Source organism: Lathamus discolor, chromosome 13 (genome assembly GCF_037157495.1).
Source record: "Lathamus discolor isolate bLatDis1 chromosome 13, bLatDis1.hap1, whole genome shotgun sequence".
NCBI classification, from domain to species: Eukaryota; Metazoa; Chordata; class Aves; order Psittaciformes; family Psittacidae; genus Lathamus; species Lathamus discolor.
The window spans coordinates 9,439,926-9,454,326 of record NC_088896.1 but is presented as its reverse complement, the minus strand read 5'-3'; the positions used below and the strand labels follow the sequence as shown (position 1 = coordinate 9,454,326).

The 14,401-nt window shown below is 39.4% G+C and overlaps 1 protein-coding gene and 1 long non-coding RNA gene across 3 annotated transcripts in view; one reads left to right on the top strand and one right to left on the bottom strand.

Moving 5' to 3' along the window:
• The window catches only part of PITPNC1 (phosphatidylinositol transfer protein cytoplasmic 1), an 80,460-nt gene extending 69,251 nt beyond the window's left edge, over positions 1-11,209 (top strand). The window contains exons 7-10 of the mRNA XM_065693518.1: positions 4,213-4,368; positions 5,111-5,174; positions 8,218-8,336; positions 11,120-11,209. Coding sequence (XP_065549590.1) covers positions 4,213-4,368; positions 5,111-5,174; positions 8,218-8,336; positions 11,120-11,125 — 345 coding nt within the window. The 3' untranslated portion in view covers positions 11,126-11,209. The remainder of the gene's footprint in view (positions 1-4,212; positions 4,369-5,110; positions 5,175-8,217; positions 8,337-11,119) is intronic.
• Positions 5,417-14,084, bottom strand: LOC136021371 (uncharacterized). 2 transcript variants are annotated; one of them, XR_010615748.1, is made up of 3 exons: positions 13,722-14,084; positions 9,753-9,827; positions 5,417-8,867 (listed from the first exon to the last, which is right to left on the bottom strand). It is a non-coding gene; the product is annotated as an uncharacterized LOC136021371 (long non-coding RNA). The 2 variants fall into 2 exon arrangements; XR_010615749.1 differs by having other exon boundaries at positions 5,417-6,059.
• Positions 14,085-14,401: the final 317 nt, after the last annotated feature.

The window sequence follows — 14,401 nt, the reverse complement described above, 5'->3', positions numbered from 1 at the left end:
GGGGAAAGAATGTCTTTCAAAAACGGCTCCACATATATGTCTATAGTAGTAGCATTTTTGCATCAACAAATCTTTCCAGAGCCCTCGCTGTCTAAGCTGAAATCCAAGCCCTAGCAGCTACAGCTGATGGTGAAAGGCCAGACCACATGTAAGTACTGACTTAAGCGCAGTGGTGGAATATATTGCAATAGGGGTCTGAAAAAACTAACCCATGCATTAAAAGGAAGGAAGAGAGGAAGAATCTGCTTTAGATCTGAGTGCCTCCAGTAAGAGAACAGCATGCATGGCATATGCATATTGCACCTTCACCTCTGGAGAGCACATTCACCTTGGGGATCTCTTTCCATGCTATAATGGCTGTACAAACAGGAAGAAATTTTTGAGACAGATCAGTGACAAGGTAGCAAGATGTTCCACGCTGGCTTCCAGCACACAGACTAAGTAGGTGTTGACAGCTGCACAAGAGAATGGCATCTGCAACTCCTGCTGATCCCATGGTGAAGCTCAGGGAAAGGATGCCTATTCAGATTTGGAAGGTTTCTGTAAACCACAAATGTATCTTATTATTTAACTTTAAGTAAAACATAACATTTCAGAATAAAATCTGAAAAGGCATTGCAACAGCCCAGTGCTATATTGTCATTACAGTGGTGTTCCCTCCTGGAAAGGAGGTTGCAGTTCCACACCGATGCCTGTAACGTCTGTGGTCCCTGGGGAAAGTTAAGTAAATAAATGCTAAATAATAAGCTTGTTGAGCGAGGACCAGCCATACATGGCCTAAGAAACACTGAGAGAGTGCTGTGTTTAAAACCATATCCATCACAGCAGAGCTTTTGTTTTACTTCATTATAATTTTACATTTTACTCTCAAATAAGCCCAGCTCATGGGTCATGTTGTTTCTGCTTTGTTAGCAGAAGAGCTATTTTTAAATCACTCTGCACCTGGCAATAATGTATTGCAAATACAGAGTAGGTTTTGCTCCTCTGCAAAAGGATTTGCCAGATGGGCTTTCCTAATAAATTGTGTCTGATAAAAGGACGAGAAGGTTATTTAAACAAAAAGATTTTAGCTATGCCATTACATTTAAAATGGATTGAGGATTCTGCCAGTAGATAAATCAAGGAGGAACAGTGAATAGAGGCAGTATTCTTTGGCTGATGGCTCCTCTAGAAAGGAAGGCACGGGTGGCTGGAGCAAAAATAAGGCACACACAATTAATGATGTAAATAACAACATAAAAAGGGGGTCAGAGCAAAGATTAGCTCTCCCAGTTCCTAGTCACGGACAGAAGTGTTTCAAGCACATGTGCCACAATTCCTGCTTGTAGAACTTGCTGCTTCACTGCAGCCTCGTGCCTCTGGTATCTGTTTGGGAAGTTGCCGTGCCTTTCACAGGAGGAGCAAGGAATGGCCGTGGTCTGGTACAGGCAGGTGCTCAGCACTTCCTCCTGGGACTTGCAGAGATGTGAGCATGGCCTATGAGTCTAATTTGTTCTGACTGACCTAATCAGTGAGCTACAGCATGAGAGGCAGGAGCAGCAGTGCTGTGTACCCGTGCTATTTCTACTTGTATTTAATAGAAAATTATCCTCCTAATTAATTAATTTTGGTTTTTAGAAGGACCTTATATACTGATTGCAGAAAGGACTCCAGGCTGGGAGTCTGAACCTGGCAATTTGAAGTCGTGAGTCAGGCACATGAATCGTACTGGGTTGTGGCTTTCATGCCAAAGTTCTCACCTTCAACACCCTTTGAATTGATGGCCCAGGGATTCGGTTCTCAAATTCACTTTGTTTAATGTTGCTGTGTATCCTATGACCTACTACTCTTACCCTAATTCTGACTGAGCTTATACGCAGTCTTCGAGTCTTAGCTTGCCTGATCAAGCAGTCAGTAAAATCTTTAGCATCTTCATCCGTTCCTCTGAATTCTGTTTCCTGGCTTCCACTCATCAGTTAATGTTTTCAGAAAGGCAGGAATTTCTGTAAAAGCTATTGGATACAAGTTGCCCATGCTGTCCATCATTGCCTGGCTCTCTGCTTGGAACTGTCCAGCCAATTTGTGACTAAACATCATGTCCTCCAAGAGAAAGGGATGTGATTAAGGGAAACAAAGGTGCCATCCCTGGGTGCCATTAAAGGAATCTGCAGCTAGGAGTGATGTGGTGGATGAATTGCATTGCAGTAGGTGGATTATATGTGGGACACCAATTTAAGAACCCCCTTGTCCACTGGGATGGACATTGCAAAGCCAAACCAAAGCAAAACACTTTCACAGCATCCAGGGGGCTCTGGCAGTTTGAGACAAGTTCCATGCAGGACTAGGCAGTGATGCAGCATAGCTGTTTGTTATTTGATTTTTATTTGTGACTTCTGAATAGTTGATACTGATTCAAAATCATTGCAGTAAATCCCTTTGGACTGCACTGAAGTTATTCCATTACAGATGTGGCTATCACTGAAGGGCTGTGAAGTGTAACACTCAGTATTACTAATGTGCATATCCAAAATGCTTCATCAAGATGCTGGCTCCATCACACTAGCACCGTATGTGTATGTCAGAAACAGAGACCCTTCCTTACATTAAACTGGTTTCCTTTTTTATTTTCCTTTCTAGAAATGCTTATTTAACACTGGAATATTTTGCAGGAATATTTGAAATCATATTTCCTGTAGTTATTTCTTTATTCACAGAACAGTCTACTAGAATTTTACATCTTGCTGAATATTACATCTTAGTTCTTCCCTTTTTTGCTTTTCTTATTTTTATTATATTGATGAATTCAAGCAGAAAACATCTAGATCAATCTGAGGTCAAGTTGTATTGAGTGAGAAGATTGGCAACAGCATGAGACTATAAGCTGTGATGTACGGTGGTATATTGCTCTGATAAATGATGACACTGAATTGTTTCTCATCGTGATTTAACATTGGAACCTTATTATGCTGCAAGCTTCAAGTTTCTATTTAGAAAAGAGTATGTCAGCAATAAAAGCAATGACTTTCACAGAGCAGCAAGACTATCACCTCATTAGAGCTTTGTAGAGAGGCTTTAATGACAGAGCTTCAGTTTATGGATAAAATCAGAAGCTGATTCAGGAGATAGCTGAACTTTAGAAAAAGGAATGCTGAATGATACATAAGCTCACAATGAATGAAAGAAAATTAAGATTGGAATAGTTGTATCAATTTTTTGTTAGTTTTTCTCCTGACTGTTTTCCATTTAATTCATAGTTTAAGCACATATGGAAATACATGTTTAATGTTTCACTTTTATAACAAAGGATGGATTCAAAAAGATCTTCCCAGATCTCAGCTTTGGGGAAGACAGCACAGGCACTCATGGGTGCTTACTCCTGAAGAGAGATTTTAGAAGCTCCACTATGAATTTACTAGAAGTACATTATTTTTAAGCTTTGAAAATCAATGCTTAACTGTAAATTATTTCTATTTACAACATGTAATTATCAGGATTGGACATAAAGTGAAATGGAATTATACCAATATGGAAAATTACTATTTGACAGATAAAACTGTATGATTAACTAATGTCATTATTGGTTTTTTGGCCCTGCTTTTGTAATTTCCACACCAAATTATTTGATTTTCCATTTTTTAAAAGAGAGACAGAGTTCAATTGTTTAGCGTTTTGTCTGTAACTCACTTGTAACCAGGGGTGGTTGAATTGAAGGAGTTTCATACTTAGCTGCCCACCTGGATATACAAGATACTTAACATTGAAAATGGCATTGTGAGGGTCACATCAGTGTCTGTGTGACCAGTTGGACATGATTTCAGCAAGAAGGACATGGGTACACAGTACTAGTAAGTCATCCTGAGGGAGCAGTGGAAAAGCAGCTCTGAAGAAGCCATGGGCTTGGTTCTTTTCCAAAGGCCATAAATAACATTTAGAGTGCATTGTGTTGTAATTACTTGCAATAATCTATTTACCTATAGCAGAAAATGCCCTAGATGATAGGATTGTAAAAGCATCTCCAAGAATATGCTGCCATTGATTCACTGGCTGCTGGACAAAAGACAGATTAGATTTTAGTGTATTCTGGTGCTTATTTAAGTCAGTTCCATGTTACTTTTTCATGATGTTTATTAGCACATTGTAATATTTTATGTCTTATCAAAACATTTACTTTCACACACTAACAAACAGGACTTTCTCTCCTGCATTTCCCAGTGTGTTTTCTTTGTTTTGCAGGATCCTAAATATTTCAAGTCACAGAAGACTGGGAGAGGCCAATTAAAAGAAGGCTGGAGAGAGACACATCAGCCCATCATGTGTTCCTACAAGCTTGTGACTGTGAAATTTGAAGTCTGGGGGCTTCAAACCAGAGTAGAGCAATTCGTACACAAGGTCAGTGAAACACAAGCTGTTTCTTATCCTTCACATAAGCAGAACTTGAGTACTGCCCTGCACAGGAATGTAACTATGAGTGTGTAGAAGCTGGGGAGCTCAGCTGAATCTGCACTCAGAACTCTCTCCAGGGGCTGGAAGATCTGGAGCAGAGCCAGAGAGTTCTAAGGTTGAGAAAAACTATCAATATTTTCAATACTGTAGTAAATGTATGAGCTGAAGCATTTGTGAGTACGTGTGAGTACATGTAGCAGTGATGTGCAGAATTTCTTACAAACAGGTAGTGAGAAAGTTTTTCCAATCAGTCTACTAAAAAACTAATAGATGAATGGCATAACAGCCAAATGATAGTATTTGTCAGAGTATTAGAACTATTCTGTTTATCCACAGATAAATGTGTTTTATCCACATGTTTAAAAAACCTACAAGGAAAAAGGAAGAGTTCCAGAAGGTCTGATTGTCCAAAGATTAATAAATGCTGAACACATTCCCAAATGGTCTCCCATGCAGGTCACAGCCACACTGATGTGATCCAGTGTGGGCAATAGATCCGCTTGAGGTGGGAGGTTGGGCCACAAGCCCTTCAGAGACAGTATGTCTGAATCTCTAAGACATATCTCCTTAGACATAAAACTGACAGAATATTTTTCACTTTCAGTCATGTTGAAAGACAAGTGTTACTTCTCTAACGCTTTTCTGTGTAGTTGCTGCAGAGGTATTTAACCTTTCCCTTGTTCCACAGGTGGTCAGAGATATACTATTGATTGGTCACCGGCAGGCGTTTGCCTGGGTTGATGAGTGGTACGGTAAGTATTCTCCAAAACCAGCCCATTTAAAAGGCCTGATGCAAAGCTAATGTCAGCTCACAAAAGATTTCTGTTTACTTTCATGGATCATCAGGTTCTAATATAAGTTGTTCGTGAAAGAGAGAGAACTATGTGCAGTTTCTGTGGAACATAGGGAGCTCATTCACAGCAGGTTTTTCTAACAAAAGTAGGCTGTATGGTAGGCAGGCAGCACACAGGGACACCATTACATCGCTCACCAGACAGACATCAGACTCATCGCCCTGCGTTGGAGGCAGGTAGAAGCTGCCCCCACCAAGAGTCATCTACATGGAGAACCACCTGCAGGTTTGAATAAAGCTTCTTATTAAGACTGCATTAACCTGCAGTCATTTCCATGCAGCAAGCTCCTAAGGCCTCTCATCCAACACGATTTCAGCTTTTTAGGAAAGTTTTAAACTGTTAATGTGGATTGCAGTAAAGAAAAGATGGAGCTTGAAGTCCCTTCTGAAAAAGGGATATAAATATTATGTAGCCTCCTGGGTCTGGTTCAGCAGCAGCTGCATGCAAAAACGGTGCTAAGTCCATGCCCCAGCTGTAGGAACAGGCACTTCCAATAGTACAGAGTAATCTGAATATCAAAGAGCCAATTACACTGCAGAAAATAAGCTCAAAGGGTTTGTACTTTTTCCATGTATTTTCAGTAAGATGTGTCCATAACCATAGATACCTGTAAAACCGTTTCTAAGATACTCTTGTAACATACAGTACAACTGGGGAATATATATACAACGTTTATTCAGACCCTCCTTAAGCTTCAGGAAACACCCTCTTGGGCGTTTCATGGGCTGGTGCAAACACACACCTCTCCAGCGTCTTCAGAAATCTGCAGTTTTACATCAGAGTCTAGTAAGATATAAAGAAATGTTAACGGGAAGCAAAGAGTCATCTGTACTTTAGCAGAGTTACTGATGATAACAAGTGAGTAATCATGAAGTTAAACATATGGAACAGCTTTAGCCACAAAACCATTAACCACAGATTTTCCCATCTTAAATCTGAAATGCACCCTGACAAAAATACTCTTTCCCCAAATGGAATGTTGTGATACGCAATTATGTCATGGATTTCTGTAATGGTGAGTCTTTTTCCTGAATAACGTAGCGTGCTTTTGGAACTTATTGTCAGGCTAAGTGCAAAACCTAAAAAGTCTGGTCTAACTAAAAAAAATATGAATAAAGGCTTAAAAACACAGCAAGATTTGTAATAGAAAGTGCAGGAAGTTAGTTTGAGTAACTCTCTGCTGTGCGCAGCCCTTCTGCCACTGCATTCCTGTGAAGTATAGCACTTGGTAAGACTTGCTGACTAGAAAGTGCGTATTTCATTATCCAAAATGAGTGAGATCCAAGTTGTATCCACCCAGTTCGGTTTAACAGCTCTTGTGGTTTGTGTGCGTAGGGAGAGGTTTTAAAAACACAGAATTTTTAAAGCATCTGTATGTCATCAGTGTGTCTGTTATCAGCTTTTAAAAGAAAAGTTTGAGAAAGACTTGAAGATGATGATAGTCAGTAAAGCAGAATAAAATTATCATGTCATAAAATCAGTTATTAAAAAGCGTGTTATGTTATGGATATTACTGACTGATTACTGATACTGTAAGTATGAATGTGTCATGTCATTAAATTTACTAAACTGTACTTAACTTTATTATTAAGAATATTTCTTTTTACAGCATTATTTACAAGTGAAGAGCATGTTCTCTGCTTGGCAAAGTGCATGCTTAGCATGGCTCATGAGCTTGTTTTTCATTCCAGATAACAGTAAAAGACTAAAGGAGTAGGATTTTGAGTTATTCTATGTCTACTTTTGATCACAATTCTAGACTGCATTTCATTTTCACTGATGAAGTACTGCATTGCACTACTAATGTAACAGCTGAAGTTATATCTATGCTTAAAAGCTGTCTCATAAAATGCAGCAAGAGCTTCATCTCACATAACAAGGAGTGGTGTGATACAAGAATTCACAAATCCAAGTGGCACATAATAAACTTGAGAAAAATTGCAGCCTCAAGAACAAAACCACCATGTACATTACCAAAAGGGAAGCACATTTGCAAGTTTTTCATGCTAATAAAATGCCAATTAGGCTTTCTGAGTAAAAAGTTGATGGCTCTTTTCATGAAGCTCTGAAGTTACCAAACTGTTGGAAAGCACAGGCCAAAATCCTTACAGCCTTCATGTTCACTTACACCTTACTCTCAGGTAGATTTATTGAAAGCATGGGAATACTCATCAGAGTAAGGTCACAAGTCAATGAACTGGTTTCTTCATAGGTTTACTGGAAGTGTGGTTTATGATAAATCTAAAACCTGTAATGCTTGCCTGGAGTTACATAGCAGGCACCTAACAGGTTATGTGCTACTTTGACAATGCCAGGCATGCCTAGACAGTGATAAATGATCCTACCCCTAGAATCAGCCTGATTTGTAGAATATTTCTAATTCTTATAGTTTGTTCAATTGCTTGAGACTACAAAACTATTCACATATTCGCTATTCATTCACTTACCTGTATAATTGTTAGTTTCTGGAATCTGACATGTGCTCTAACCGTAAGAATGTTTGCTGGTTATGAGATGTACTATGCAAAAATAACATAAAATCTTTTTGAAAGTGTCTGGAAAGGTAAGTAAATATTTACAATATTTCTGTCCCTATCCTTTATTCCAAGGGATCTTCTAAAACCTTTTTAGAAGATCTTGGCCTTTGCCAGGGCCTGCACATCAATACTTTCTGCCTACTTTGTGTTACACGGATACTCCTAAACAGTTTCCACTCCTTCCTGTTCTCTGACTCCCTTTGACTTAACCTTCTTATACCTTCCTTGGCTGATATAACTACCTTTATGAGTCAATTTTCATAAAGCTAGTTGCTCCATGCTCTTTTTTGTTAATCCGTTTTTGGCTTCTGCTGAAAGACTGTTCCTAGAACCTTCTCCTTAAGAAAAAAATGAAGTTTGCACTGAATCAATGGAATATGCCAACAATTTTGAACTTTTTACAGATATGACTATGGATGATGTTCGAGAATACGAGAAAAATATGCATGAAAAAACCAACATTAAAGTTTGCAACCAACATTCATCTACTGTGGATGAAATAGAGAGCCATGCCAAAGCAAGAGTATGTCTGTTTTTAAAACATATTGCACATCCTCAGCTAATACACCTGCACAGATCAGAGAAGAGCAACTGGCTGATCTTGCTGACCAGTCAGTGGAATCTGGGGGAGGTTTTGCTTCAGTAGGAAGAGAATCGTTCTCCATGAAGTGGATTTCCAGGAAAACACAATGCTTAAATTTCCATTGGATGCATGAAGAGGAAGTTAAAGACAAGTTTTATTTTCTACTATTTGAATAGTTATAAAATGCAGGAGTTCAGATTGCTTCAGTCAAAAAGCCAGGAACATGGGGAGTGGAAAATTTCTATGGAACTGATAAAATGATTTGCTTTACTCGGGAAAAAAAAAAAGCTAATGATTTTTTTGCTGTTGTCAAACTACATTTAAAGTTGTCATTGATTAAGGAGATCTTTTTCAGCAGTATGTAACAGCAGTTTGTGGAGAAGGGCAGGTTTCTATGTAGGTTCTTTCATTCAGATTCTGGAAAATTCATTAAGTATTGAAATTCATAATTTGGGCACCTCAAGCAGCGGCCTAGAATCAGAAATTATTACTATTACAATAGAAAAATAAGTCATATGAGTGATACTTGCTTTTGAAATGGTATTATTCCTTCATTTCTACTAACTGCGCTGTAGAACTCAGTGATGGTTTTACTCATGTTACAAGTGTGGGGAAAGGCCTGATGGGCTTAAAGTCTTTCCTTTGTTTTTGCTTGGTAAAAATGCTCACCAGCAAAGAAAATGTTGTCCAAGTGAAAACCAGGAAGGTAATTTTTGTGTTTGTAATGCTGCAGCTCTGTGAACATCAAGTTCACTCCTTAGCTGAGCAGTAAATTGAGAATCGGTTCTGCCTTTGACTCTACACTTCGGGATTTGGCTTTGAATGAAGTCTGACGTTCATCCTTAGTTCCTATGTGGAAAACTTGCCATTGAGGTCAGAACAGAGTTTGTCATTAATGAAAAGAAAAAGAAAGTCTGAGCCTTCTTAGCCCATGGTAAAGGCTTGTTTTCCTTGACTGTATGTCAGAACAGAAGGGAATTTAGAGCAAGTATAAGCTAAAAAGCAAATGTCAGCTGAAGGGACAGTATTTCATGTCTGAATTTACAGTGAACAGTCTTGCAGGCTGCCACTTAGCAAGACTTTAATCAGGCTTCACTTAAATGGCAGGTAAACTGAGAAATCTTCCTGACCTCGTTCATTTATCCAAGACAGCTTTTATTTCAGACTGTACAGAAGTCCTGGATCGAAAACAGCTGAAATGAATGGATGGGCTCCCTTTGATGTGAGGGTGCTTTAAAACCCTTTGAGTTTAGAAACACTACACACATTGGTACAGGGAGTGAAACACAATGTAAATCAGGCAAACACAAGTAGGTACAGATACTCTGAGACCATCTGTTTATTTCCACCACTTACCTCAGATTTGAAAATAGCTTCATCCTCCCTCCTAATAACTGGCAACGTAGGCTGGAAAGGTCTCCGGAATGTTGTCTGCAGGGTAGAGAGAAGGCAGCTGGCAGTATGCATGCTTTTATTGATCGAATATGATCTTATAATGCAACATAAAGCTGCTTCTACAGAACATTTGCAGACAAGGCTACAGATGCATGCAGCTGGCTAATATTAAAGTGTTGATGTATGGAAAGTATAGGATTTTGGCATATATAGGGTAAGCACCATTGCCAGGCCTGTGGCTCAGACACCCAAAAGGGGGAGAACTTTTAACTGATTAAAATGCTAATGTGGTTATTTCTGTTTTTTGGAGCTTTCGGACATCAAAAAAACAAGACAAAAATCTGTAAAATGATTTAATGAAATACTTCAAATGTATAAATTTAATATGATGTTCAGTGAAAAACCTCAAATTAATTTCTGTTGGCTCAGTGGACACCTTGCAGGCAGGGTAGACATGAAGCAGCAGGTTTCAGGTTTGTACCAGATGTCACTGGTCTGGGATTTTCCCGAAGTTTTGCAGGGCTCAGCTCAGAGCTCCATCCATGCTGGGAGCGCTCTGCCCTCTTGTGGGTTTCCACAGCACTGTGACACCTTTGCCACCTGCGTGACAAGACTTCCCCTTGCAAAGTGGCTTTAACCTCACATCTCATCTTGCCTCTATCTTGCAGGGCATTAAGCAGTGGATTTGTTAGTTGGCCATGTATGTTTAAGTACAGATTCTGGATGGAAAAGTTGGCAAGCGTGTTTTGGCTTTATCAAGTGAGAGGGAATTATTTAGGTTTTGTTAGTAGAAAAGCAAAGAAGACTCAGTTATATGCATGCAGCTGGAAGTCGGTGGAAGCTGCTCATGGCGGGAGAGAAAATTTTTCATCCCTTGGGATGAACACCCCGATGACAACCCTTTACCCATTCATGCTCATCATTTAAATGAACAAAACCCTGATCAGTTTTATTTTGTTGGAAGTTCTGAAAAATTCTACTTGCTGACTGTGTATCTAAATGTATTCCCTAACTGCCTGTGAAATAGCTTGAGTTTTCCAGCAATTACAGAGGTAGCAATCTTTTTTCAGTTCAGACCCAGGTAGAAGGAGAACCATTAATATGGGATTAATGCACTTAACTTTGTTTCCTTTACATTTGCCACTGATTGCGCTCCGATCAATGTGTTACCATAGGAAGGCGTTCACGTGGAGAATCGTGTAATTATATGCATGATAAGCAGTCATTCCCTGATGACAATTTGGATGGCAGTAATTTAACTGAGTTAATGAAACAATAATTTGAGATTATTCTAATATGTCTTTGTGTTTCTTTCCTTCTTGTTGAAGACATGACAATGGATGAAGTCCGAGAGTTTGAACGAGCAACTCAGGAAGCCACCAACAAGAAGATTGGGATTTTCCCACCTGCAATATCTATCTCTAACACTTCCATGCCTTCTTCAACCCGCAGTGCTCCATCTAGTGCTCCATCAACTCCTCTCTCCACAGATGCTCCTGAATTCCTAACAGTTTCTAGAGAGCGGCCTCGGAAAAAGTCTGCTCCAGAAACTCTCACTCTTCCAGACCCAGCGAAAAAAAACCTTTAAATTCACCCAGCATGTTTCCTCCTGATAAGCCATGTCTACCACAGCAAGAGTGATGTAACTGTTTCTACAAAGGTCATGGTGGTTTGTTGTTTCTTTTTTTTTTTTTTGCTTAAAATAATCTTTCTGGTGTGGAAAGATTACTTCTTTCCTCAGACTTGATCATTTAAACCTTCAGAGAAGTGCATGCAAGAGAACGTAGTCTATATATTCCTAAAGTAGTGTTTCAAGCCATCTGGTGCATTGTCCTGACATACAGTGGCACAGTCTGAGGGGAATGCTGTAAACTAAAAGAAATCTTTCTGTAGCAGTATTTTACCTGCAAATCCTCATCTAGGTCATAGCATTTACAATTAGGAGTAGGTATTTAGTAAAGCTGCCAAGGACTTCTGTGGCAAATTAGTGCCAACTCGAATGCAGGGTTAACAGGAAAAAAACCCTCCCATTTTCTTCTTTTATAGCTGATTTTAAAATCCTTCCTGCTCTCAGGCTTTGGTGTATTCATAAACCTTTGACCTGTGACTCATTGTACTTGAACACCAACACCAATCACTCAAGATTCACATTTTGCTTAATACGACTCAGGATTTGGGGCCTAGTTAACAAAGAAAATTTTTCAAACCTAAAATATCACTGTATTGAAGCCCCAATTGTAATTAATTATACTGACTTTGAGGCCATTGAACTATTTCTATCTTGCACAGAATTTGTAAAAGAAACCACCTATTTCTTGTAGATAATGTATTTTAATAGCTCTCCCCTGTCCTTCTGTGATCTCTTAAACCCCTCTCTCTTGGCATTCATCAGTTGTATTCCATGTGTAAGATTGCACAAAAAGCAGCTAAATTGAGCCAGTTGAGAAGAAACCCAATGAATTCTGTCTTTTCCTCACTGGAAGATAAGTGGTAGTTATGCTGTTAAGACCTCGAATGTAAAGGAAAGAAAACATGAGACTCCTTTTTCTTTTCTGCCTCCCATCTTTCCTAAACAGCCAACAGAAAGCTGTTCCCAGGCTTTGTCATCATCTAGGGGAAGAGGTGAACATCAGTCTTGGAAAAGCAAATGAGTTGTAGGGGTGCTCAGTTCTGTGTAGTGTAACATTAAGGAAACAGAAGTGCCCTTCCTGGTCTGTGTGTGAAATCACTCTTCAGTCTCAGGAATTAAAACATACAAAAGATGTTTCCCAGTGGAGAAGACTGTGGAAGAAGGAGAAAAATAAATGGTCTCCTTCTAGGCTCAGTGAGAGACCTTCCCTTCTGGCCCCCATATGGAGTACTTTGGTCCCTTTCATCCAAGTTGCTGTTTAATGAATGCTGTCAGTACCCATCATTCTGGTTAGCTGTAGCAGAAGTTAACTTAGGCTCTGTTCAATTCCAGTGAATGACAGCCATTGTCTGAATCATACAATCAAAGTGGGTGATACTTTGTACCACCGATGACATGGGACATGGGTTAGAAAAAAGAGAGTCCTTCAGAGCTGAACTATCACTGAGTGTTGGCTGGGGAAGGCCTTTTACCCAGGCAGGACCTTTGTGCTGTCTTCTCAGCACAAGGCAGTGATTTGACTGGCTTAAATGCACTGAACTGCTCAATGGCTGTCGATCTACAAAGTTATGTTGTGTGTGATATTTATAGGGTAGTTTTAGTAGCAGGAGAATTCCACTGCCAACCTGCACTGACAATAAGTGTATATTTGTTTGATAGTTAAAATCCTGTAGGTAGCAAAATCTGGGAGCCCTGCATAGGTTAGCTGTGCTCTGACTTCCTGCAATCTCCCACTTACTGTCCATGTTCTGCTTCACTTTTCTTCTCAGAGCTACTAATTCTGTGTGATTAGAAAACTAATGAGTGATGCTTTTTTTGCTTATAAAGAAGCTGCTGTAATAATGCAAGAAAAACTTTCCTACATTAGTTTATGATTTCAGCTTCAAGAGTGTACAGATTATATATTCATGATTATAACTGGTCTAATCTCATTATTATTTATTTAGTAGAAAGATTGGAACATTGGCAGAGAAGGGAAACCTTTGACAACATCAAGCATTGTTTGGTTGCGGTTTTATTCCCTGAATTTGACCTATATGGAAATAGCTTAGGTCTGCTCCACCAGAAAGTCTGATTTTCGGTGATTTTTTTCTTTGTCAAAGAAAGCCATAATGTCCTTGTGCTTACAGATAAATGTTTCTATGTAAGTTTTGGCATTTGGGTTTTATGGAGATGATTAGACAAAACCAGTCATACCTTTACTCATATTTAACAGATTCATTTCCAATCCCTTGTGGATATATTGGTTATCATATAAACTTGGTTTGGGGATAGGGCATGTATGAAAATTCTGAACATACCTGTACAGGATACATCTTAAGAGCTGTATGACACAGATGTAGGAGGATGACAGGATGCTCAGTGCTATGTCTCTGTGCTGCTGCTGCTGCAGCCCTTTTCCCTGCAGCGCTGCTCTTGAGGAGAGTTCACTGACCCAACAGCCTGAATTCACTGTTGGCCGCCACGAGGATCACGATCAGCCACTTTGCCTCCATGGGGCTTCCTAATGAAGGCAAATAAAAGGATCTGTAATGTTCTGTTGCCCTGGATAAGAAACTCCCCAGGCTTTTCACTGCCTAAGTACCCTCTGCTGTGTTCTGCTTTGCTTTCCCCACCAGTCATGACCTGTTTGGTCGATAGGATCTTTAAATATCCTTTTCTATTTGGTTGTTCTTTCTTTCTTTCTTTCTTTCTCTCTTAAGGTAGGACAACTTTTTCTAGAATATTCCCAGCAAACACTCAAACCCACACAAAACTAAGCAAAAAGAAAGGTGTGAATACTAAAGTGTGTATCTTTGGGCAAAGGGATGGTTTTCACAGTGTTTTCTGTTGTATTTTCAAGCATGATTATTAGCAGAAAAATAGCATTTTGCAGGTGTTCATCACTTCTTTTGTGAAAGTAAATTATGTGATTATTTAGCGAGTCCATCTTTAGAGTATGGAGCCCTGGGGCAAAGCTGAATAGGCACTGTTCTCCACC